The sequence below is a fragment of the Danio rerio genome, chromosome 3, assembly GCF_052040795.2.
Source record: "Danio rerio strain M-AB ecotype USA chromosome 3, GRCz13ab, whole genome shotgun sequence".
NCBI classification, from domain to species: Eukaryota; Metazoa; Chordata; class Actinopteri; order Cypriniformes; family Danionidae; genus Danio; species Danio rerio.
Genome location: NC_141023.1, coordinates 30919448 through 30946923, shown reverse-complemented (window position 1 = coordinate 30946923; position 27476 = coordinate 30919448). Strand labels below are relative to the sequence as shown.

General features: G+C 33.2%; 1 protein-coding gene across 2 annotated transcripts in view; it reads right to left on the bottom strand.

Moving 5' to 3' along the window:
• Positions 1 to 2276: 2276 nt before the first annotated feature.
• Positions 2277 to 27476, bottom strand: part of c1ql1l2 (complement component 1, q subcomponent-like 1-like 2) — a 38858-nt gene continuing 13658 nt past the window's right edge. The window contains exons 2-3 of one of the 2 annotated variants that reach the window (XR_015480896.1): positions 2585 to 6060; positions 2277 to 2545 (exon numbers count right to left, since the gene is read on the bottom strand). Coding sequence is in view for 1 of the 2 variants with exons in the window: in XM_087244690.1 (XP_087100816.1) it covers positions 5881 to 6060 (180 nt within the window). In the remaining variant the exon portion in view is untranslated. Of the gene's footprint in view, positions 6061 to 27476 lie in introns of both variants that reach the window. The other variant, XM_087244690.1, reaches the window with a different exon arrangement.

Below are 27476 nucleotides of genomic sequence, written 5' to 3'. Positions count from 1 at the left end.
TTCACCATTTCCAGATGAGAAAAGTTCTAGAGTAAAAAATGTTCCTTAGACACGTATTTTTATCAAGCGTCACATGCACTGTAATCCACACGTGAGTTCAGCTGCACTCTCATAGCCGGAAAATGAATACAAAAAACTTTCTTGCAGTAAATTTTAAAAGCAACACTGACGACCCATATCTTCAAACAATTCTTCTTCTTCCACTTGTTTTGGTAACACAACGGGACCTTTCTCTGCCGTCTGAACACTGTACAGGTACAAACAGTCTTCGAAGCTATCATGCATATTAATGAAGTTGCACTGCATACACAATACAGTGCGCTGATTGGTGTGAACCAAGCCTTTCTCATGAATGAATGCAGCACACTCAGAGACATCATGAAGTACTCCTAGGTCTGACATCCAGTCTCCATACTGGAAAACACGCAAGTATCTAATCGGCGTGATGCAGCTTCAAAAATTAGTTTCAAACAGGAAGAACGAATTTGCTCGAAATAAAGCAAAAACAAACAATTTTCACTTTTTAGTGAACTATATGAGTCCTAATAGTGTTTTTAACAGCGTGGGACACATATACGACTGTCAACAACTCAAAAATGTGTTTTGGTGTTTCGTGACCCGAAGCTGCTTTGACACAATCTACATTATAAAAGGGCTATAGAAATAAAAAATTATTGAATTGAACCAAAAATTGTATACTTGTGCAACATACATGTTTTGTGGCCCATGCAGGGTCACATTTGTTATACTGTAAATCTATTATAATTTTGAAATATTATTATCTATTAGGTTCAGTTCAAAAATATAATTTTAAAATTAACAAAGCGTGGAGCACAATGTTACAAAAAGACCGAAAACCTAGTAAAATGTCATGGTTTCTTCTGGAAATACATTTCATTTAGCTTTTCAGTTGGGTTTAAGGTAAAGTTTAGTGTAGCTGGCATGTTATATTCAAACACGATAGAGCATTATCCCCCTCAATGGACTTTGATTTTTAAAGGTTGTGATACATGCATAATATCAAACCATAAATCATCGCCACTCTCACGTTTAACTGTTTATGAGAAAATGAAGCACTAGTGTAACTCAATTAAAACCAATGTGAAAGGTGCCAAAAGCAATGTATTATTATTATTATTAATTTATTTATCTATTCATTTTGTTTATTTATTTTGCATTAGCATTGTCTGCTCCAAAATAGACACAGCACAGTAAAAGATTAAAGTTCTTCCAGTACTTCAGGAGAAAATGTAAGCTTCATTACTACTAAGAACAAAACAACTGTGCCTTTATACAAGACGATATCTTTAAATTCAGTTATCTTGTGCAATTTAAAATGGCGTCATTGTGGTGCAGTGGGTAGCATGATCGCCTCACAGCAAGAAGGTCGCTTCGAGCCTCGGCTTGTTCAGTTGCCATTTCTGTGTGGAGTTTCCCCGTGTTGGCTTCTCAGGTTTCCCCCACAGTCCAAACACATGCGGTACAGGTGAATTGAATAAGCTCAATTGGCCATAGAATATGTGTGTAAATACAAGAGTGTATGGGTGTTTTCCATTGTTGGGTTGTGGCTGGAAGGGCATGCACTGTGTAAAACATATGCTGGATAAGTTGGTGGTTCATTCCGCTGTGGCGAACCCTGATTAATAACAGGACAAATCCGAAAAGAAATTGAATGAATGAATGTACAATTTAAGAACAAATCATAATCAATTTTTATGGCACCCCCATTTATTAATTAAAATAAAAATAAACACATCACAGATACTGCCAAAACTGCACATTAAACCCGTCTCCCAAGAATGTCAGTTAATGTGATGTGTTTTGCAAATCTGTGCCAGCGTTTCTCTGGGTCTCAGTGGAAGTGACTGCTCAGAACAGCCAGTGTGTCCTCTGGAAGAAAGTGTCCTGAGATGCAACACAGGTGACAACGTGAATCAAGCAATGCGGCACACTTAATGAAAGCTTTTGTTAAGTCTACAGCTGTGTTTTTCCCTCTGTGCTTTTGTGAGCCAGGCCAGGTGACAGGCACAAGATAAAAATAGAGAGACAGGAGGGAAAAAAGTACATGGATGGATGGAATAGAAACCGAGGCTAAAACGTGCTATTTATTCTGATGTAATTTCAAACGACTAGAGTGTTTATTAAGTGCCCTGTAATGTAAAGTATTAGATAAATTGGAAGATTTATGCAAATGGGCTTCTGTTTCCCCAAAATCTGTTTTCTTGCATTGTCGGAGTGAATAAAAACAAAAACATTACACCACAAATGACTCCAAGTTTCCCATTTGTTATTTAAATTTATTCAACATTTTCAAAAGATAGAGTAGGACTGACAAACATAGCATAGATTCATTTAATTTACAGCTTTATTGTTTCTTTTATATCTTCTCTGTATAGGCTTAGCTAAACGTGTCTGATGCAATCTCATTGGCTCTATATCACGTCTTTGACCGGCTAAAGCATAGAACATTTCTCAAACCAATAATGTGGCAAAGACAAAATATAGTTCATGCTCTGGTGTTGGTACTGACACACACATACACACCCTGCCACACACACACACACACACACACACACACACACACACACACACACACACACACACACTTACAAATGCACATGCACGCTTACAAATAAACCTCATTTGCACACATTCATTCATCCCGCCGGGAATAAAATACTGCTGCGTAAATATTCTCTCTGCATGTAGTTGCATTTGTTATCAGGAATGATTGATTGGCAAGTGAAGAACCTCAAGAGCACCTCAAATATGCGTCTCCACACCTCTTCAAAAACTTCTGTTTTGATTATTTTATTTTATAAAAACCCATTTGACGTCTGAATTTCAGGATTAGTGTTTAGGTTATATCTGCTTCATCTGAAATTGCATGCTGTAAAGTAGATTTGACATAAAAAAAGTGTATTGTCCACCTTTTTCCTGTGTAACTGATGAAAGGTGATAGATTCTAACTTTTGAATGCTGTCTTGTTCTGGTCTCCATGTAACTACAGTGCTCAGCGTAATCGAGTACAGCCCATTTTGAAAATGGATATTTTTCTCCATTTCTCAGTAAATATAGGCTATGTATTTTGGTGCATTTAAACAAAACAGATTTATTAAACAGATATATTTATTAAAATAATATTTTATCCACCAAACATATTTAGAAATTGAAGGATAATACAATTAAATTCAAGTAAAATATTGCAAAACAAAATTACAACCTATACAATTTTAAGTAAATTTTTCAATATTTTTGCTTTTCTTGATTTTTCCTTCATTTTTTATATTTGTATTTAATATTTTTCTATAACATAAATTTGGAAGTACTAGTTTTTGGAGTGTTATTGTAGGTTATTTTGTTAGATAAGCTCCAGATTTGGCTTTAGTACCGACTAATCTAATGTATATGCACAAATATAATATTGTATAGCTTCCTATTAAAATATGAATTTAAATGATAGATTTGTGAGGGGTGTACTTACATATGCTGAGCACTGTACATGTTAAAAAATAAATGGAAATAAAAATGAAAACTTGATTTTTGCACTACTATAATATATTTACTTAAAGAAGTATATTTGTGCTTTAATACTTTTCACAACAACATCAATTTTCACCCTGAGATTAAGGTAGGATAAAATCGTTTATCTATATTCATTGTAGCAATCATCAGAGCACTTTTTGTCATTTACTCATTGATTAATGCTGTTAAGTGATAGAAAATTCATAGGCTTAACCCCATCTTTCCTTTCTGTTCTTATTTATTTGGTCTAGAAATTAAATCAAGAGTTAAATTTGTTTGTGGGGAACAAAATCATACAATCTTGTATTTGTTGGTTTCTGCCATTACAGAGTCATAAACTCTCAGTAATAATGGTTCAAAATCTGTCAGTGGGGTGGTAGCTGTTCAAGGTGGTACCATACAGGTGGACATTAGTATCTTTAGAGTACATTCTGTAAAACCCCAAAAGTTAAGGTAACTCAAACCATTTGAGGAAACCGATTGCAACAAACCATTTAACTACAAAAACTAATATATATATATGAGTACTGTGAGCTTACTCCATTTGAGCAAACAAAGCAATTTGAACACAGTAAAACCCAATAAATGAAGAGAACTCAAACCAACTGAAAACTGTAAAACTCAGTAAGTTAAGGCAACTCAAACCGTTTGAGGAAACCGATTGCAACAAACCATTTGAGTTAAAAACTAATCTATATGAACAGATTAGTTGTGAACTTACGTTATTTAAGTAATGAGGTATTTAATGAACTCATTATCTTCAACACTGAGTTCAAAACTCTTTTCAAATGAGTAGAGTAACTTTCAGTAAATTTTAACTACAGTAAGTTAACTACAGTAAGTTAACTATCAGTAAATTAACTACACTCATTTCAATTGATAAAGTTGACTGTTGGGTTTTACAGTGCAGTTTTGTACCGTTCAGGTTCACTTTTGCACTTTAAGGTACTGTGAGGTACACATTTGTACTTTTTAGGTATTAATATGTACCTTTAAGGACCTCACATTTTGTAACATTATTTCTGAGAGTGTAAAGAAAGCAATCAAGATTGGATAAAAAATTTCCAACTTTTTTTCTGTGTGTGCATTCTAAGTTCAAGTATGACAAATATCGAAAAGACCCAAAGAAAATAACTTATTTAATCAACAACATGCTAATTTGACTAGAAATAAGAAGCAGGATAAAATTCAGTGCTCAGGAAAAAGGTGGATTTTGTACTGAAAGTGTGTATTATGAAAAAATACATCTGCCATGTCAAAAGTGTCCAGAGGATGTGCACTTTCATGCATACTGTGATTTCTCACATACTACACACATTTACACCTACTGTTTATGGTATGGAAGTAGACATATTCAGAATAATCCCTATAAAGCAGTATTAGTGTGATTTTTATAATTCAAAACACCACCCATTTTTTTTTAAATGCTATTCTTCACATTTGACCTTTGTTGTTTAATTAGCTTCAGAAAAATAATCCTTTATAATGATTTCTTTCGACTGTCACATTCAGGCTCTGCATTCATTCCCCACACCATGTTAACAAATACTAAAGCATACGCATAAACATCCTTTAAACCATCATTTGCAGTCACTCATGATTATACGAAAGAGAACAGACTGGTACAAACTCATCTGCAGTCACTGGCAGGGGCAGGAGGAGACCAAGAGGAGGGAGTTTCGGGTCGAGTGCTAATTGACGGGGAGGAAAAGGATCATGGGAGGAGGGAATAGCAGCAGAGTATCAATTGTCTAAACTGAGTATCAAGTGCCTGTAAAGAAAAAACAAAATGAAAACATTCATTCACAACGCTCATTGGCTACTGCAGTCCCAACAGAGAACAACACATATGGAAAGAATGCAGATGAAAACCAGTTACCAACAATAGCCAACAGGGGGCGCTGTGTCCAATGTAGAGGTGAGGAGAAATCGAACACCAGCGTTATAATTCTATGAATACAGAACTTGTCATCATATATCCTTTAAAAGAAACACTTTTTTTCCACAGGGATATTTCAAAATTAGATATTTGTCGGTAAAGAAAGTTTTACTGAGGAGAAGCACACCATGAAGAGGTTAAAGATCTCTGCAAGTCACTCTTGGAGTCTTAAATGAAACCCTCTTTCAAAACTGAAAGAGAAAAATGTCCTATTTATCACTTTATTTCCTTGTTTTAAATCAATCGGTGAGGTGGTTCAAAGAGAAGCTACTGAACCCTTGTTCCACAGTTTGAAGTAGAAGTGCTGAAGCAACGGTGAGATCCTGAAAAAAAAAAGCGCTGGGTTGATGAATGCTCCTTTACCTTTCGCTTTTCCTCTTTCTTTCCCCAACTCCTTTTCCTCTGCACTCACATATTCAGTCAGCGTACAGAATGAAGCCAGAGAAGGTACTGTATTTGTTGTTGTTGCCCCCGTGGGCTTTGCCACCATCCAGTTTGATGTAGACTTCATCGCCAGCGTCTAGATGCAGGATCACACTGTTCGAGGCGTAGTCATAGTTCTGATCAGCATCTTGAGCAATCGCACTGGCTCGCACCTACAGGAGAGACAGAAAGATAGAAGAGAGAAAACTGACTAGGAGATTCAGCAATGGAAAATAATAGTCTTAGGTTTAGCTGGTTAGTTGGATTTGTTAATCCCAAAGTATACTATGGATTATGCTAGTGTACAGCACATGCAGAGGAAAGGTCTTCTTGTGTTCTAATATCTGGTCCTGAATCGCTTCTTACTTAAGCCCAACATTCCTAAATTAGCTCAAAGGGGAAAAACCCAACCTCAGACACCCGATAAATACACGATAACTGAATGACATTTATTTTCATTTCCAACCCAGACCCAGATGTAAACAGCATTGGTGCACAGTTCTGGTCCTGCGAACTGATTTGGAAAATGACTCTCATTTCTGTATTTACTTCTTGCAGTATGAAAGTACCTATCAGATGTAAACAAGTTAATGCTGAGTTTGGGTTTTAACTGCGATTAGAAGAGTGAAAAAAAGAAAAGAAAATACAAATTAAATCGGTCACACTTTACAATAAGGTTCATTAGTTAATGTTAAGTAATGCATTTACTAACAGGAACAAACAATGAACAATACATTTACTACTGTATTTGTTCATGTTAGTTAACGTTAATTAATGAAAATACAGTTGTTCATTGTTAGTTCATGTTAACTTATGGTGCATTAACTAATGTTAACAAGCATGGACTTGAATGTTAATAATGCATTAGTAAATATTCAATTATGATTAATAAATGCTGTACATGTGTTGTTCATGATTAGTTCATGTTAGTAAATGCATTAACTAATGAACCTTATTGTAAAGTGTTACCATTAAATCAATAGACTAACAGATCCTTAATTCACTGGTGTTGTCTGCAACCTTTACCTCATCTTTTTCTGATGGATCTGATGTTTTGTTTTTTGTTTTTTTTTGTTATTTCTTGTCTTTTTCTTTATAAAAGTTACTTGAACATACTGTTTAACTAGACACTATATCTAGAATACCATTTCATCCCTCAGTGATTATCACTGTAATTTCATTAAATCAGAAACTCCTACTATTCATACATTCTCCTTCAGCTTAGTCCCTTATTAGGGTTGCCTCAGTCAACCGCCAACTACTCCGGCTATGTTTTACACAGCAAATGCCCTTCTAGCTGCAACCCAGTACTGGGAAACACCTATTTACACACACACACACACACACACACACACACACACACACACACACACACACACACACTCATAAACTACGGCCAATTTTGTTTATACCACATGTTATTGGACTGTGGGGGAAACCAGAGCACTCAGAGCAATCCCACGTAAACACAGGGAGAACATGCAAACTCATTACAGAAATGCCAAATGAGCCAGCCATGAATCGAACCAGCGACCATCTTGCTATGAGGAAGCAATTCTTACCACTGAGCCACTGTGCCACCCAAACTCTTACTATATCCACTTAAAGTATCCAGGATTTTTTCAAATAAATACGTTGTTATCGGAACTTGTTTTGGGGGGGACACATTTATTTTGAATTGCCAAGGCCATTAATAGAGTACCTGACCCATGTCCACGGCACTCGTCACAGTTCTGTCAATTTTTGTTTGTTACTTTTGTACAATGTTTACACAGATAACGTACATGCAATTACAAGTACATGCAAAAAACTTACTTTGTTTGTTCACCAAGACAATAACTGCACTATCATTTTTGTGAGAAAAGAGAAAAAAGAGAACAGCAACAAACTACTGAAGCCAGCAACACCTCCTGATATGTGCTTGTGTGATATGATTAAAATGTATAAACAACTCTATTTTAAATTATTTTATTCCATGGTCTGTTGAAACTCTTGATTCTGATTAGCTGGAGGGTGTGCATTAAATTTATTAAAATGCACAGGTAGTCTCAGTCAGTTTTTATTATGGTTTAAAATAAATGTGCTTTTCCCAAACATTAGTTGTAACCATAGCAACTGTTATGAGTGACAGTTGCCGGAGCCTTAATTTTTCTGTAGTGCGGACGCATGTGTTCAATAGCTACTAAACACTGCCTTCTCTTCGCTGCTGAGTTCATTCTTCAACCCATTGTATGTGTGAGCTGGAGAAAGAGATTTTAACTTTGTCGTTAATAAGCTTAGGTTTTGTATTAAAATCAAAAAAAATGTATAAATTAAAACGTTCTCTCACCATTCCTAATATGTTTAAACAATTTCTTTTGCAAAAACAAATATGCATTAGACTGCAAATGAGATTTCTGATATGGGATAATATGGCTGCATTTTCAAACATTCCACACCCGTGAGCTGGTGTTTTTCATAAAATATAGCTTTATGAATGTTTCATTTCATATGTATAGTCTTTAATGTGTTTTTAATAATTGTATTTTATTTAAAGCCACATTAATGGATGTGTATGTGTGTATTTGTTGAATGATCAGTAATTTTGCATGATCAACTCCTTGGCATAATAATTATAATACTGTTTTATTATTAGATATTTTAATTACCTTTGATGTTAACAATAATAATAATAATAATAATAATAATAATAATAATAATAATAATATATAGCTTATATAGCCCCCCTTGGATTTTAATTTTCTTTTTTAAATATTTCCCAAATTATGTTTAACAGATCAAGGAAATTTTCACAGTGCTAAGGCAATTTTTAATTATTTAAAAGGCATTTTAAGGGCAAAACTATTAGCCCCTTTAAGCTATATTTTTCTTGATAGTCTGCAGAACAAACCATCATTATACAATAACTTGCCTAATTATCCTAACATGTATAAGTGACCCTTATTAATCTAGTTAAGCCTTTAAATGTCATTTTAATCCCTATAGAAGTGTCTTGAAAAATATCTAGTAAAATATTATTTACTGTCATCATGACAAAGATAAAAGAAAGATGTATATATTATCTTTTTCATGATGACAGTAAATAATATTTTACTAGATATTTTTCAAGACACTTCTATATATTATTGTATTGGAAATAAAATATATAGCCTGTCCAGTGTTGGGGAAAGTTACTTTAGAAAGTAATGCATTACAATATTGAGTTACTCCCCCCAAAAGTAAATTGTTACTTAGTTACTTTTTATGGTAAGTAATATGTTAACATTACTTTTGAGTTAATTTTGTGATACTTTTTGGCTTGATCTCTTTCAGAACTTGTTTATTTTTCTTTTTAATAGAGGAGCTCTACAATTAGCAATGCACGGTATAACCTACACCTTTAAAGAACACATAAAAAATAAATTAGGAAAATGTAACTTTCTTACTCCTGAGCTCTACATGCTGTATATACAGATTATATAAAGTCTAAAGCAATGTGTTTGCTACTTTTGTACTATTTGTCTTAAGTAAAATCACAGTCCATTGAGAATGTAATCCCTTTTTCTTTTTTTCGAAGCGTTCAAAATAATGAATCTCTCAATGACTGCATAATTCATTGTGACTAGTTTAATTTTAATTCAACAATTTATTTTTAAAAGCTTATTAATTAAACTAAAAAGTAACTTGCATTACATTTTTCAAAAAAAATAAGTCAAAAGTAAATTACTTATGTTTTAAACGTAAGGCGTTACTTTACTTGTTCCTTAAAAAGTAATATTGTTACATAATTCACGTTACTTGTAATGCATTACAGTACCTCAACACTGCCTATCATTTCATTAGTCAATGCATAAAGTAGCATACTCATGTTTAATTGCTCTGCTCTTTGGATGGTCCATTGGAAGGATTTATTGTGCAATAACAACCACATGAATGCACTTTATCCTTTACATAAAAAATAAAAATAAACATTTTGATTACTCAACTTTTAGAAAGAAGAATAGCAACTGGACAAGGATGATCACGCATTATATAATGGAAGACACTTTAAGATACAGTTGAAGTCAGAATTGTTACCCCCCTGAATTGTTAGCCCCCTTGTTTATTTTTTCCCCCAATTTAGAGAAGATTTCTTCAACACATTTCTAAACAGAATAGTTTTAATAACTCATTTCCAATAACTAATTTATTTTATCTTTGCCATGATGACAGTAAATAATATTTCACTAGATATTTTTCAAGACTCTTCTATGACACTTCTTCTAAGTGACATTTAAAGGCTTAATTAGGTTAACTAGGCAGGTTATTGTATTTAGGCAAGTTATTGTATAACGATGGTTTGTTCTGTAGACTATCGAGAAAAAAATAGCTTAAAAGGGCTAATTATTTTGACTTTAAGATGGTGTTTAAAAAATTTAAAACTGCTTTTATTCTAGCCGAAATTAAACAAATAAGACTTTCTCCAGAAAAAAAATATATATATTATCAGTCATATTGTGAAAATGTCTTTGCTCTGTTAAACATAATTCGGGAAATATTTAAAAAAAGTAAAAAAAAAAAAAGTAAAAGGGGGGCTAATAATTCTGACTTCAACTGAATGTGTGACAATCTGCATTGTATTTGCTTATGCTCACTTTGAGCTTTACATAATTGTTAATATAGTTTAGACCAATTTGAGAGATGTAAACAAAAACCTGTTTTTCAATTTTTTTTCCATAGCTTCTGAGAATCCAAAAAGAGACACATTTTGATAAATATTGTTATGAAAGCTGTTTTAACGTTGAGTTAGGGTTAAATTGTCTCTTGGTACAGGTATGAAATGGTTTGATAACAAGTAGGAAATGTTAATGGGCCAATGACATGACCACATTGAAATGGTCTATAGCTTCCCCAACTCAACAGCCATATATGAAAGTAACACTTGAGGTCATTAGCTAAAATAAAGGGAGATTATGTGCCAGTAACTGCCATTGGGATGAATGTGAATGTTAATGGATAGCTTTCTCCGTCTATTAATGATAAATCATGCAGTGAGAGTTATTGTACAAGCTATTCAGCTTAACGGTTGACACCAAGGTAATGAATGAATTTTAGTGGCAATTTTCTTTTCTGCCTTTGATACTTGAAAATCCGCAACCTCTGTGAAGGTTAAATCTCCCTCATTAAACAGGAACTATCAGATAACCACCAACACAAGACTCCGGGACACTTAAATACACGCAAGCATTGACACACATTCAGACTGGCTTAAAATTGATGACAACTGTTACCGTTCACCTGAGCGGCCCGGGAAAAGATTGAGACACGGATGGGTTTAATATATGTGGATTTGTTCGAGTAGCGCACAACAGCGTTCGGGAAATTGCTGAGGATTTCTGTAATCTGTCTGGTGAATTAAAGTTCGAGCTGGTAAAGGCATGAATATGTACAGCATGACTGCTTGGATTTTGCTCGCAACAAGCTGTGAAATGCGAGCATGTTTTAAAAGCAATGAACGTGACAGGCTGACTTTTTTTTTTACTTTTTTTTTCTAGTTCATTATCAGACAAAGTTCAGCTTCACATAAGTGCTAATGTCTGTTTAATTTATTAGAGAAACAGAAGAAAGGAAGGAAGTGTTTGTGTGGGTGTGTATTTGTGTGTCCTTGTGTTCTGGTTCTAGATGACCTCTGTTCCATCTAATTAAGAGTTCTGTTTGAAAGGGCTTTTTCAGACTCGAGGGAGAGACTCCGTAGGCAGAGGTGTTATAGCAAACCCCGATACACTATTATAATCAACACCAACATATGTGTGCGTGTGTCTCCCACACAATGATGCTTGCACTCATTGGCAAAATTGGTAAGGAATACACTGTAGAGATTTTGCAAGGTGAAGGGTCAGAAATAAATTTGCCTGAGTTAAATGTACATACTTTGTAGAGTTTGTTGGATGTATGCATACTGACAAACAAATGTTTTGTTTTGTGTTTAAAAGGAAATGTTACATGGCCACCTACAGTTGTTCTACTCCTTTATATTGTATATATATATATATATATATATATATATATATATATATATATATATATATATATATATGTATATATATATATATATATATATATATATATATATATATATATATATATATATATATATATATATATATCTATATATATATATATATATATATATATATATATATCTTTTTAATTTCTCCTTTTGTGTTTCAGAAGAAATAAGGTCATATACACCTGACAAAAGTTTTGTTGCCTATCAAAGTTTTAGGAACAACAAACAATAACTAGTTGATCATTTGGTGTCAGAAGTGGCTTATATGAAAGGCAAAGGCCTCTAGATCACGCTTCATTTACCAAAATTAAATACGATCATGCCTTGATTTTTAATTATCTAATTAGGACAGTAATGACTGACTTTGCTTAGAAAAAAGTCTTGTCACTTAACAAAAATATTGTACAGTATAGAATATAAAGTCATGGTGCAGTGGGAAAATAAATAATATTGTGTATGACTCCTATGAGCTTGGAGGACTGCATCCATACATCTCTGCAACTACTCAAATAACCTATTAATAGTTATCTGGAATGGCAAAAAAACCATACATGCAGGACTTCAAGAGTTCATCAAGATTCTTTGGATTCATCTTCAATGCCTCCTCCTTCACCTTACCCCAGACATGCTTAATCATGTTCATATCTTGTGACTGGGCTGGCCAATCCTGAAGGCTGTTCTACCTTCTGCTACTTTTATTCGAAGTCAGTCTACTAGAAGTCAAGTTGTAATTTGTTGCTCTTACAGCTGGGATCGACGACAAGACCTTTGTCAGGTAATGAATGGGTTTTGCAAGCATTTTCTTTTTAAGCCTCTTTTAAATCCACTTTTGGAGCCATTTTATGGTCTCAACACTATTACACAACAGAAAGGCATTCCCAGAAAGTAGTTTGAGAAGTTCTCAATATTTCCAAGTTTAGATAAAGAATTTGAATCCTAATTAGTTCAAACAAAAAAGTATTGGTGCAATGTGTTGTCAGCTCAGACATGTATAAAACAGATACTAAATATGACAAGATGGTTCATTATTGTTAATGTTCCTGACTCATTTTGAAGTTTGTCTGCTAAAGGTTGTTTGTCAGGCACATGCAGTATACATCACTGACGGTGTCTGTTTCGAGAAAAGAAAACATCATAAAACTGACTGTTATTCCTTGTGTTTTTTTTTATCTTTTAAAATCCAATGGCTTTTCTGATGATGTGTTTAGCCATAAATGCAACATCTGAAGTGTGCGTGCTGCCTTTAAAATGAGACTGAGGCTGCTTCTCAAATGGCTCAATAGGATGAGCGTCCTTCTGAGGCTTCAAGGCTAAAGCACTTCTCAGCATTTAACACAAGTGTGAGTCAAACTGATAAGTATGCAAGGCCGTGTCATACATGTTTCTGACCCTGCTGTCCTGGCCCCTCAAATAGTATTAAATCTCTGAAGGATACTTAAGTGCAGTACAGGTAGGGACACATCTGTGGTCTCCAAGTAGTTTACAAAAATTATTACCCAAAACCATTTTTTATATCTTGTTTACATAGTGAACTGAGCAAGATCTGTTTTGTCTGTTCTAATATTTAATTTAATTTTGTTTTGTTTTATTATTTTACTTTTATTTTACTATTTTATTTATTAATTATTTTTATTTTATTTATGTTTTATTTTATTTTATGATTTTAGTTAATGATTTAATTTTTTTATTCTTTATTCTATTCTATTTTATTTATATTTTTATTATTTTATTGTTTATTTATATTTTATTCATTTTTATTTTTATTTATTTATAATATTTTTATTTACATTTTTGTTTTATTTTATTTTACTTTGTTTAATTTTTTTATTAATTATTTTTATTAATTATTTTTATTTTATTTTATAATTTTTTAATTACATTTTTATTTTATTTATTTATTTTATTTTTACTTTTTTTATTTTATTTTTCATTCACTCATTTACACTCATCTTTTTGGCTTAGTCCCTTCATTAATCTGGGGTCGCCAAAGTGGAATGAACCGGCAACTTATCCAGCATATGTTTGTGCGCAGCAGATGCCCTTCCAGCTGCAACCCATCACTGGGAAACATCCATACACACTCATACACAACGGACAATTTAGCCTACCCAATTCACCTGAACCACATGTCTTTGGACTGTGGGGGAAACCGAAGAACCCGGAGAAAACCCACGCGAACGCAGGGAGAACATGCAAACCTTTTGTCACCATAATATTTAGAGAGGGTTTTGACACTATTTTGAATAAAAAATGGAAAAAAAATTTGGTATTTTGTGCAAGTTTTTCTTTATGCAGATATTTAAATGCGAGTTTGAAAGTAGAAGTTGACCGGTTTCTCTCGCACACCCATATTTTATATGCATAGCAATTATGGATTTTGCTCAAACTGCGCATGAATCATCTGTTTGTAATGCTGTTTGTGTGATGTGTGGATTTTCTACCTATGAGATTCTGCCCCAGAAAGCAGCTGCTTGTGTAGAGTGTGACTCTAAAGCAGCTCTCTAGGTTTTGGAACAGAGCTGGTATGTTTGTGTTGCTTGAGTAAATGGCTGGATTGATTAGCCAGGCACATATCACCACCTGTCCCATTGAAATGTTGGCTGCTGTTTGTGGGCATGCATGTGCGTGTGTAGCTGTCTAATTACATTCGTCCACACAAACACACTGTAAATGCTCTGGCAGTGAGGATTCCCTCAGGTCAAGGCCATATGGATATTTGGGCTGATGTACAGTGGCTGTAGAGGGACACATGAGGTTTCAGTGTTGATGTGTAGTGGATATCGGTAATTTGACCAGCTGCTGCCAAATATACTTTATTCAAGCACAATCAGAAATGCAGATATTGAAGCACACAGTAACACTGTTTTGATGGACCCCTCTGAATATTCTGTTAATTGAAGGTAGCTACATGTCAATTAGCAGTCATTAGAGTATTAGGCCCTCTGCATTATTTCTGCTAAACGTAACCACACAGTCTACTAATCCTCGGTAATAAAAAACAAAAACAAATTCCGGTAAAATATGGACAAACCAAACAGTTTTTTTTTTTTTAATTATATAAATTATAGAATATTTGTCCATATTTGGCTCAAATTGTAACACTTTACAACAAAAAGGTTCTATTAGTAAAAGTTAAATAATCAATTTACTAACATGAACAAACAATAAAAATATATATTTATTACAGTATTTATACCCCTTTGCTGATGTTAGTTAATGAAAATGCAACTGTTATTTATTAGTTGTTAATTCACCATGCATTAATTTATGTTAAGATGTTAAGGAAATGGATTTTAATAATGCACTAGTAAATGCTGAACTACACTCACCGGCCACTTTATTAGGTACACCTGTCCAAATGTTCGTTAACACAAATTTCTAATTAGCACATCAATGCATTTACACAAGTAGACATGTTTAAGGTGATCTGCTGTAGTTAAAAACAGTGCACGCAAAGCCATCTCTAGGGTTTACAGAAAATGGTCAAAAAAAAAAAATTAAAAATAAATTATATATATATATATATATATATATATATATATATATATATATATACATATCTACATTAGCAGAAGACCACACCGGATGCCACTCCTGTCAGCTAAGAACAGGAAACTGAGGCTACAGTTCCCACAAGCTGACCAAAATTGGACAATAGAAGATTGGAAAAACATTGCCTGCTCTGAGTCTCGATTTCTGCTGCAGCATTCAGATGGTAGGCTCAGAATTAGGCATCAACAACATGAAAGTATGGATCCATCCTGCCTTGTATCAACAGTTCAGGCAGGTGGTGGTGGGGTGAGGTTTTCTTGGCACACTTTTGGCCCATTACCAATTGAGCATCATATCAATGCCACAGCCTACCTGAGTATTGTCTCAAGGGAAAAGGGGGTCCGACTAGGTACTAGGTGTACCTAATAAAGTGGCCAGTGAGTGTACTGCATATGGTTAAGGTTATAACTGTTGCATAAGTATGGTTTATTTTTAGTTCATTGTAGTAAATACATTAACTAACATTTAAATAGATTAACCATCATTTTTACAATACTCCAGTTAGTTAGCATTTACAGTATAGCAGTTGCAAATTTACTCATACAGTCAACATGACCATATAAGTGTTATCAAACATAACTGTTCTCTAAAATATATTCAGCAGTGTACACAAACTTGAATAAAATATGGACAAATCAATCCACGGGGTTACAATTTTAAGTAAACCTTTTCACCCAATTGTAATTCATAGTTTACCCAAATTTGCTTTAAAGGAACTTAGCGTTTTAAGGACAAATGAATATCCAGGTTTTTTAAAAATAGAACTTACGTTTTGTTCTTATATACTTTTAATGCAATTATAATCAGAGAGTATTTCATGTTATTTATTTATATATTAAGTATCCAATGTGCAAACCTACTTATACAAGGCCAGTGCTGTGGGGATTGCAAAAGGTTGAATTGGATTGATTGATTCAATTTAACCAAATCAGTTCTTTGTGAATTTCAGCAGGGATAGCTACTAAAATCTCTGTGGGACCGTATCAGCTTGTGATTTTAGTGACTAAGCAAATGGTTGAAGAAAATGCAATAATAATAAAAAAAACCAGCGAGAGATTGGGGGAGAATATTATGAAGCTGTCTTGAAAAGAGCTGTCAATTGCTTCAAATCGAATGATTCTGCTGTGTTTTCTATTTTGTGCTGAGGCAGCTCTTGCCAAAATCATTCCTCATTGATCGGGCACATTGTTTACCCAATGTGCCAGCTTAAGAGCGCTTCACCGAGTGAGTGACATTGCCCGAAATTCGCCCTCCTCTTTCAGTGTCCACTTTCTAAGCCAGAGAGAGAAAGAGAGAGAGAGAGAAAGAGAGAGAGAGAGAGAGAGAGAGAGAGAGAGAGAGAGAGAGAGAGAGAGAGAGAGATTTGGAGCTTTCCATCATCCAGAAAGGTGGAGCAGTCCTCCTCAGGGACGCGGTGGAATCAGCAAACACAGCGGAGCCCTTTCATTAGTTTTCATTTTGGGCCGAATGGCAGTGGGTTTGTCAGGCAGAGACTGTAATGTGTTCTTTAATTATGATAGACAGAGCGTAGTGCGAGAAGGAATGGCTAAAAATGTGACAGGACCATGAAGAAGACTGAGAGCTGGCTGTTCTACAGACATCAGAGAGCTTCAGGAGTCTTGGACTTTTCCATACTATGTGCTTCTTATGTACCGTAGAAAACATAAGTTAAGATTTATCAAGCTATAAATCCCATGTTTTGCTTCAAAGGAGTTAATGAAAGTTAAACTAAATTGAGTGTTAGTGTAAGTTGTTCCTTTATGATTAGTTTGAAAAATAGTTTCTGTAGTTTCTGCATTTTTATGGAGGTTACCATTGTGCTGAAGACTAAAGCATCTGGTTAGGCTTAAAAAGTGCTAAAAGGTTAAGGTAACTCAAACAATTTGAGGAAACCGATTGCAACAAACCATTTAAGTCCAAAGAAATAATCCTAATGAGTACTGTGAACTTAATCCATTTGAGTAAACAAAGCAATTTGAGCACAGTAAAGACCAATAAATTAAGAGAACTCAAACCAATTTAGTACTGTAAAACTCAGAAAGTTAAGGCAACTCAAATCGTTTGAGGAAACCGATGGCAACAAACCATTTAAGTCCAAATAAATAATTCTGAGTACTGTCAACTTAATCCATTTGAGTAAAAAAAGCAATTTGAGCACAGTAAAGACCAATAAATGCAGAGAACTCAAATCAACTTAGTATTATAAACTCGGAAAGTTAAGGCAACTCAAACCGTTTGAGGAAACCGATTGCAACAAACCATTTAAGTCCAAAGAAATAATTCTAATGAGTAATGTCAACTTAATCCATTTGAGTAAACAAAGCAATTTGAGCACAGTAAAGACCAATAAATGCAGAGAACTCAAATCAACTTAGTATTGTAAAACTCAGAAAGTTAAGGCAACTCAAACCGTTTGAGGAAACCGATTGCAACAAACCATTTAAGTTCAAAAACTAATCCTGATGAGTACTGTGAACTTACTCCATTTAAGTTGAAGTAATGAGAGATTTAATAAACTCATTACCTTCAAGACTAAGCTCAATATAGATAAATGTAGATAATGTAGATAACTACACTCATTTCATTTGATAAAGTTGACTGTAGGGTTTTACAGTGCATAGCATGCTTTAAAAAGTTGTTGTTGCAGTGGTAGTCTTTCTGTTGGCTATGTTAACTTACATGTGTGCTGTTGCTAGCTGGATGATTGAAGCTCTTGTTTTTTACTGCTTGGTCATTTAAAGACAATCTTGTTTATGTGTTTTAACAAATAAATAAAACCATTGCTTAATATTAAACAACTGATAATTCATTTGCAGTCAATTCTATCTCAACTTAAAGGTCTCGTGAAGTGCTTTGAAATGTGAATTTTATATTTGATGTTTGGCATAATCTCATTGTGAGACATAAAGTAGGCCCTCCCCTTTATAAAATACAGCCAAAGACATTTAGTTTTTATTACAGCTCTGCCAGTGAGAGTGGTTCTGATCAAGTGCATCAAGTGAAAAAAAAATGAGAGGCATCTTGGAGGGGGCAGGGCATGTCAGACAATAGAGAGCTTTTGATTGGTTAAGATTTGCTGAGAAAATAAAGTATGAGGTGACATAAAAAATCGTTTATACATTTAGGTAGAAGTGATATACTGCAAGCTTTGGAAGTTTATATCAGTTTTAAATTTTCTAAACATAAATTTTGTCACTGTTTTGAAGCACACTAGCTTACAGACATCCTTAAAACTAAGAGACTGAAGCTAACATCTAAAATGTTTTATTTTAATTTACGGGAGCTCTAAACATGTTGTTTGAAATACACAACTAGTATATTTAGCTTAAAATTAATTAGTTGTTTAAACAAACAAAAAGTATTTTTTGTTTGTTTTTTTAGTGTCAAGTAGAACTGTAGACTATATTGGTGCCGTGACCCAGATGGGAGTGAGGTTTAGGGGCATTAGGGTAACTGAAGCCAGTTATTTACGAGTTGAATGTGAATACTATTAATTACACTATTAATCTCAAAAGGTGAACCAGCAATAGATTCTAAAGGATGAAGATTTTACTTCATTGTGAGTGCATGTGCTGTTTTTAATTCAAGGGATCTATAGCCCATGACATAAAACTAGTTTATAACCCTAACCTGTCATCAAAAGCAAAGATAAATGCATTGATTGTTGATTACTCTTTATCTAACTTCGCTCATTTGCTCTAAATTCCTGTATTGTAACTGGATCTAACTTACTGTATAGTGCCTTTTTCTGAAGTTGTTCAAGATATCTAAAGCTCAAATTAATTTTAAACAGGTTGCCAACTTTTGAGAATTATTCCTGCTGGGAATAATTATTCATATTTGTTATTCAGCTAAATTGGCCGCAGTTCTACTACATTTATGCATTTAGTAGACACTTTTGTCCAAAGCGACTCACACCCATGATACTACGTGTTAATTAAAAAAAAAAAAAAAAACACACACACACACACATACACAAATGTTGCTAATTTTTCAGGGAGCCTTTTTATTAAACATTAATACTAATAACACATTTCTATATAAAACTGTATTGTAATAACAATAATATTAATACTAATATTAGTTACATAACTTTAATAAATATATTGTATCATTAATTCATTTCACTACTGTTGGGAAAAGGGATTGATTTTTATTGCTTTTAAATCTCTTTTACTCTTATTAAATATATGTATTGCCTAGAGATACAGTTGAAGTCAGAATTATTAAACCCCTGAATTATTAGCCCCCGTTTTTTCCCCCCAATTTCTGTTTAATAGAGAGAAGATTTCTTCAACACATTTCTAAACATAATAGTTTTAGTAACTCATCATTTCTAATAACTGATTTATTTTATCTTTGCCATGATGACAGTAAATAATAATTTTCTAGATGTTTTTCAAGACACTTCTATACAGTTTAAATTGACAAAGGCTTAACTAGGTTAATTAGGCAGGTTAGGGCAAGTATTGTATAAAGATGGTTTGTAGTGTAACCTATAAAAAATATATATAGCTTAAAGGGGCTAATAGTTTTGACCTTAAAATGGTTTTTAAAAAATTAAAAACTGCTTTTTTTTTTTCTTGCAGAAATAAAACAAATAAGATTTTCTCCTGAAGAAAACACATTATCAGACATACTATGAAAATTTCCTTACTTTGTTAAACATCACTTGGGAAATATTTAAGAAAAGAAAAAAAATTCAAAGGGGATTTAATAATTCACTTCAACTGTAGATTAACCAAACTTCTTCTCTAAGTGTGATAGGCTAATTAAGCATGTTTGCATAAGGTGAGGCAGCTGCCAACAAAAATTACTTTCACTTCTTGTTTAAGGCTCTCTGTAGAGCAGGGAAGTGAAATGCGCCTAAAGTCTCTAAGAGCTAAATGTTTGCAAGGTTTTACTATAGATGCAAATTATAATGGGGTCATTTGAGCCTCAAAACTGTTCAGTTTTGATATTCAGAGAAGGGTTGCAGAAAAAGGAAGTATGTTTGGGTGCCAAAGGACTGCAGAATGATTGACAAGTGACAAATTCCACCAAAAATCCACCTTTTAAGATAAGATGTGTACAAATACTGGAGTCAGGAAAATGTAGAATTGTTGCATACCTTCTGAATGTAATTCTTGCATTGAATTGGTGTAACGCCACATAGGGCTCTGTTATCAAATTATTCAGTTGTATCTAACATATTACTAATATGTTTGGCATTAAAGACAACACTCTTCTGACCTTTTTATTGAACACGCATTGAATTGGTTAGATATTTCACCACTAGATACTTCTGTCTAGATTATATTTTTATTGTTTATGGACATTGAGTGCCTTCTGAGGTACATAAAGGGGTTTAATCTTTATAAGCTTTTATTATTGTTTTCGCCACAGTTGAAACACTGAATAAGTTTTAAGACATAATTAATTTCCTTGACTTCAATTTACCATTGGATGTTTTTGTATGTTTACTTTATTCTTTATTACTTTGCAAGTGTGCTTTAGATTCATTTAAGGCAAGTGCTACTATTTTTAAATAAAACTTTCATAATTTGAAACCCCAAACTTTTTTTATATAAAAATTAACTTATACCCTGTCCCATCAGTCAGCATGTTGCTTGTGTCCTTTTTTGCTTCATGACAGTTTTCACCGTCTATTTAAATTATGTAGGCACCAGAGGAATATCTATAATATAAATGCTTTTTTGATAATATGAAATTTAAAAAAAAAAATGTCCAGTGTCCCTACCCTTAAAATCAAAAACAAACTACACTCTCAGAAATAAAGGTACAGGAGCTGTCGCTAGGGTGGTACCTTTTTAAATGGTACATATTTGAACTTAAAGGGTATATTTTGGTAACTCAAAGGTATATATTACTACCTACAAATTTCAAGAGGTACACTTTTGTACTTTTTAGGTACTAATATGTACTCTTAAAGGATTAATAAGGAGTCTTTAGGTACAAATATGTACCTTTCAAAAAGGTACCACCCCAGTGACAATTTTATTTCTGAGTGTATAATCAAAGATAACAAATGCTAAATTGCCTTCTGTTTGGCATTTTGTCAAATAATCAAGTGGAATTCATTTATTTAAATGCACTTAAACTTTCCAAATACATTTTGCAAGTACTGTCTATTTGGTGTGGTTAGTATCTCTCCTCTCAGCAAAGAAAGATTTTCTTATATACTTGAGTTTCTCTTATCATATATCAAGTCCCTTTTATAAATCTCTTCACTTGCGTGTCTTGACTTTCTTCCATTCGATTTGTTTTCTTAGTTATCACGGAACTTTGGGTTCTTTCATTTCCCCTCATAAATTAAATTTTTTTCTTTCTAATTTCTGTTTCCATCCCTGTCTATGTCTTGAGGTCTGATAGCAGACGATTGATAGCTCAGGTAAGGGGAGCGTGTGGAGATGTAGATGAGAAGGGCATGAGAGAGACGAATAAACATGGACTCTCTGACCATCTGTCCACCATCTTCACTGCCACATTTCACTTCTTGGAAGCATCCTTGTATTTTTTATTATCTTAATTATTTCTGTTTGTTCCAAATCCCTTTTTAAGCCCTTCATTGTTGATTAAATTAATTATTTTTATAATTAATATTTAATTAATTCTTCTGCCAAAACTGTCTAAAAGACACTATAGCAACACTGTGCTTACTTTACATAATTCTTAAAGTATTTTTCCCCTTTTTATCCTTTCTGAGTATTTTAACTATACATTTTTAAATATATTTAATCATATTACAATATTACTTGATTTAGAAAGGTTATTTACATTAGACGTCTGCCATCATCTACAGGTTTCAAAAGATTAGCAGGATCTTCTTAACATTACATAATTCTTATAGTTTTGTCTGCCACCCTAAAACTGTGAATTGCCTTGTTAATGGTATACTGTAGTATATGCTGTTTTTGAGTCTGTATATCAAGTATAATCAGAAGATGAGAGTGAGAAGATGTGCATGAATATTCAGCTTGACATTTTTACAAAATGCCTTTTTTCAATTCATTTTAAATAAAGGTGAAGAGTTGGAATTTGTTGATTCATCAAACAACATTCCCTAATAATATAATCAATAGTGTAAAAAGTGACATTTTGCTTTGACCTACTGAGTTTAATTAAAAGGTTTAAATCAGAATTAAGAAATAAAGGGGCTTGTATTCTGAGTTTGTGTTTTACACATGTTGTGTTTCAGGTAATAAAGTTGTTATAATGCTGTTGCTTTAAATTGCCTCTGTGCTTTAAAAGTCATATGGAATGGAAATATTTTCAGATAATATTGTGTCTTTAAATGGATAGTTGACTTAAAAATGTCAATTCAAAAATGAGAATTTAATTATTAAATCAGTTATTTTGAAAAATATTGAAAATGTATAATCATTGACATTCACTAGCTGCACTTTTTGGACATGCTATAAAAACGGTTGATGGAAACGCCAAGATGTGCTTGTTCACTTTGATAATTAGACTGATGGTTGGATGACATTTTTGTTCACTTTTACTCATCGAATAGCAATGATGCTTTTTTTGCACGTCTTTTATTCAATATCCCTGATTTACACATACATTTAATTCACGTCTTTTTATGGAAATATAACTATTGGAGGTAAAATGAATATCATGGAAGTCAGTGATTACAGGTAAAAAAAAAAACTGCTAATGAAAATATGTTGACATATTAGCAAACATGAATAAACATACAAGTAAACATACTGTATGAGTAAATGATGACAATTTTCAATTTTTTGGTGAAGTATCTCCTTTAAATTGAGTATCTTAAACCCTTAATCGTAACCATTTTTAATCAATATAGAAACCTAATATTTAATCAATCTCACAAAGTTTTCTCTGGAATTATATTTTTGTACAAATCCTGTATTTGAATAAAGTCTAGGCTTTTAAAAAAAAGTTTAATTCTAGCTTAGTTATTATTTTTTAATTTTATTTTTATTAAAACTTGATTAAAAATGTTGATGAGAAAAAAAGCATTACTCAAGATGTGTGGACTCGATTAGAATCGTATAGAGTAAATCAGTGCTCCAAAATCTCACAGTAAACAGTCATGACAGTGCCTCAATTTTATTTTTTATAATTAATTTAAATTTATTTATTTGGCCGTGGTATTTTTATGCTTCTGAATTGTTAATAAGTACATGGTATGTGTGTGAACTGCTTATTTTCTCTCTTTATAATAAAAATAATGTAGTGTTTTATAGCACCCTCTACCATATAACAGTGAAAATGTGGATTGACAGAAATATCAGTCAGTGGCAAGAAAATGTCATAAATTAAGGTAAAGTCTTGTAAATGGCAGTGAAAGAGTTTAAATTAAAGACTCTTTATTGGCATTGATGTTTCCATGAAAGTTGGTTAAAATTTATGGAAACTTTCCATCAGATGAAAGGTTCTTTATCCTGTGTGTCCATCAAAGCATTATAATCTAAATTTAGCATTGTTCCATACATACACAAAGGAAACCTCTGCATATTTTAGAATGGCAGCAGTATGAAAATGTGTGCTGACCATACAGGAATATTTCACTTATGTAGTTGCCTTTTTATTTTGATTGTCAAAGTTAAGTGTTGTGTGAAAAGCACTGCTTTTTGCTATCACTTTTTATCAAGTCGTCTAATCACAGTTGAGAAGGGGTGGGGCAAATACCTCATCAGCCAGCCATCACATTCTGCATCAGTGTCTTGCATTTTGAAGTTACAGTTTAATGTTAAAAGGTCATTCTTTTTTAAAGTTATAATGCTGCTTTGTGCAGTCTAAATAAACACACAACATAGTAGAGCGTATTTGGTGTTTTCATGTTTTCTATAAAACCAACTGGAAATCAAGTATATGTGATGTCATTAGCCTGGCTATTCAGTAATGGTCTGTGTGACTTGTTAAATTGATTGTTTCTCTGGATTTGGATAATTTAAATAATTAAGGCTTTTGGATATTTTAATGAAAACATCTTACATTAAGAAACCAAACATTTATTTACAGTGTAAGCAGAGAACAAAAGAGTCACCACAGTTGTGTCAGGTCGGTCATCTTTCATCTGAGATCACCTAAAATCTTACATTGTTTACTGGGTATTGGAGGAAAAAAGTCTGATATTTAACTAAATACAACAACAAAACAAAAAAAGAACAGGTTTTAGATTCTTTAGTGAACCCACATTGCTGCTTTTATTGCACTGCTGTGAAAATGAGGTTATTATGTGTGTTCAGAGGTAAAGCTTGCTTTGGATGGCACATTCAGTGCAATAAAGCAGCTGTAGAACTCCTATGGTGGTTTGTTGTTGTATAAAGCCTCTGTCGGTCAAACGGAAGAGGACCTGCCCATCACTCAACCCAGATGACTGTGTTGCTCTCTCTGCCTTTTTTTATTCTCTATCTTTTTTCTATTCATTGTTTACCTACTTGATTAAATCTGGTGAGTCTAATATCGATGTGCAAACAAAGTCTGCTATTCTGAATCCATGGTGACGATCGTCCGATGCATATTAATATCAAATAATCCGCCTTTAGCACACACAGCCTGCACAGCAGCCTTATTAAAGGGTGAGCTCTTAGTGCCCTGGGAGCATGTGGGATTTGTTGGAGAGGATTTTCATGAAACATGTTTTAATTTTTTTTTTCTCATTTGTCTCCTCTGGGAGGTTGGACTTTCGTTGTTGGCTGTGTTTTGGACATCATTTCAGGGTAATTAAAATGCAATTAAACTGAGTTCCAAATCAAAGCTTTTTTAACTGACAATAACTGCTCTGACTGACATTACTGTAAAACTGATTTTACTGGTAAAGTCATTATGAATTTAAATGATATTCAAAGCAATGAGGAGACACCACAAGGCATATCAAGCTCTGTGTAAACAGAAATCAAATAGAATGAAGGATATATCAATTGCCTCTTATAGGACCAAAGTAAATCCTTACTTTATGATGCCCTTAGAGAATCTGTGTAAACCTAAACTAATTTATTAACAAAGACAGTCGATGCAATAAACATTGAGATTTAAAGGAATATTCTGGTCATTTTTACTATGGGCTCTGTTTATTTATTTGGTAAAATAAAAAGTAAAAGTGCTTAATTGAAAAGCAAAATAACATCAAATATAATGTCTTTTTTTTCTGGGAAAAATAGGAAGATTAATTATTTATACCCCATGGCAGATTTTAAAGATAGCCTTTCATTCGCTGAAGAAAAGTAAAGGTACAGTGTCGTTATTGATAGCCATAGTTCATCCAAAACTGAAAATTCTGTTAACTTACACTCACCCTTTACTCGTACAAAACCAATTTAGGTTTTATGTTCTATTGAGCACAAAAGAAAGATGTTTTGAAGAATGTTGGAAACCTGTAACTATTAACTTCTATATTACGTGTTTTTCCTACTAGATACAGTAAGTCAATGGTCACAGGGTTTCAGCTTTATTCAACATACCTTGTTTTGTGTTCAACTGAAAAAAAGTCGACTGATCAAGGATGAGTAAACAATGGCAAAATTTTCATTTTTGGGTGAACTATACCTTTAACCAAGTAATTCATTTTTGTACTGTGAATCAACAATACTAAGAAAATCTTTATTATGTCATATTTTTTATTAACCTATTTAATGCAATTTTAAACATTTTTTAAAAAAACTAAATAATATCAATAATTGTTGATCAGATTGAGTTAATGATATTTAGTGATAATCAGCATAACAACACATTTACTATAATATACAGTACACACAAAATATTCAACCCAGAATGTTCCTTCACCATGGAGTGAAATAGCAGGAAAACCGGTCTGTGGGGAACAGATGGGGGAGGGAGGCAGTAAACTTGGGCAAAGTCAAAGAATGTAAGTCCAAAGACATCGCTGGGCTGTAGGGCTGGGTTAGGGGGACAAACAGCCTGCATTTAGCATTTCAAACAGACAGAAACCGCCGGCCCCGCTCTGACACACATCTGTTTGTCCCTGTTTGGAAAACAGTCGGTGTGTGCTCAGAGCACATACATGTCATGTGTTTATAAACTTCATCATGGAGGAGCTATGCGACTTTCAACCCATGACCTGTCTCTCTGAAATCTGCATGATGTTTGTGACTAATCACTGACCTAAATGCCTAAACATGTATGTAGATACTACTAGGCCCACACGGAATCTGCGGGCGCAGAAGTACTTAAATTATTCCGCAGATTTTAAGCCCATCGAGTCTTTTTAGTTCCTAAAATGAAATGTGTGTAAATGTGTATTTATTCAGTTTTTAAATTTATTTCAGTCATATTACTGGCTAATTACTGACTAAAGTAATACTTTCTGTCTTTTGGTAGAAATATTATATGAGAAACTTGCTTTATTTACCAATAATAAGTACCAATAAGTGGATCTAATTGGATTTGCATTGTAAACATTCAATAAAAGTTAAAAAGGTATTGTTGTTTGTTTTATATATTAAGTTTTTCGTAATGATACTCCTAAATTAATTCCACATACACCTGCAGATTTTTTTTACAAAATTATGCGCAGAAATAGCTAAAAATATCCGCAGATTCTGTCTGGGTCTTTTTACAAGACAAAGTAACATTGAATTTATTCCTCCATTTGAATAAGTAGGATTCTATATGCATTCTGGGTGATATTCAGGTATTTAAACTATTTAAATGCATAGCTATTTTTATTTACAAATACAGTATTCACAAATGCATTTACAGTTTTGTAGCAATAATAGTAAATTATGCAGAATATACTTAAATTATAATATAACACATTCCATAAAACTCATCCTATACCAAACATACCCCTAAAGCTAACCATCTGGTATGTATATGATCTTAATTACTATTACTTGATGTGTAAAAATAGAATTGCCACCATAAATTGTAACTTTAATGAACAGTTTACACAATTTAATAGGAATTTTCTCACTATTTACTCACTATCAAGTGGAACTACAATAGAAGTTGGTAGTTACAGGTTCCTAACATTTCTCTTGATAGCTTCTTTTCTGTTCAACAGGAAAAAGG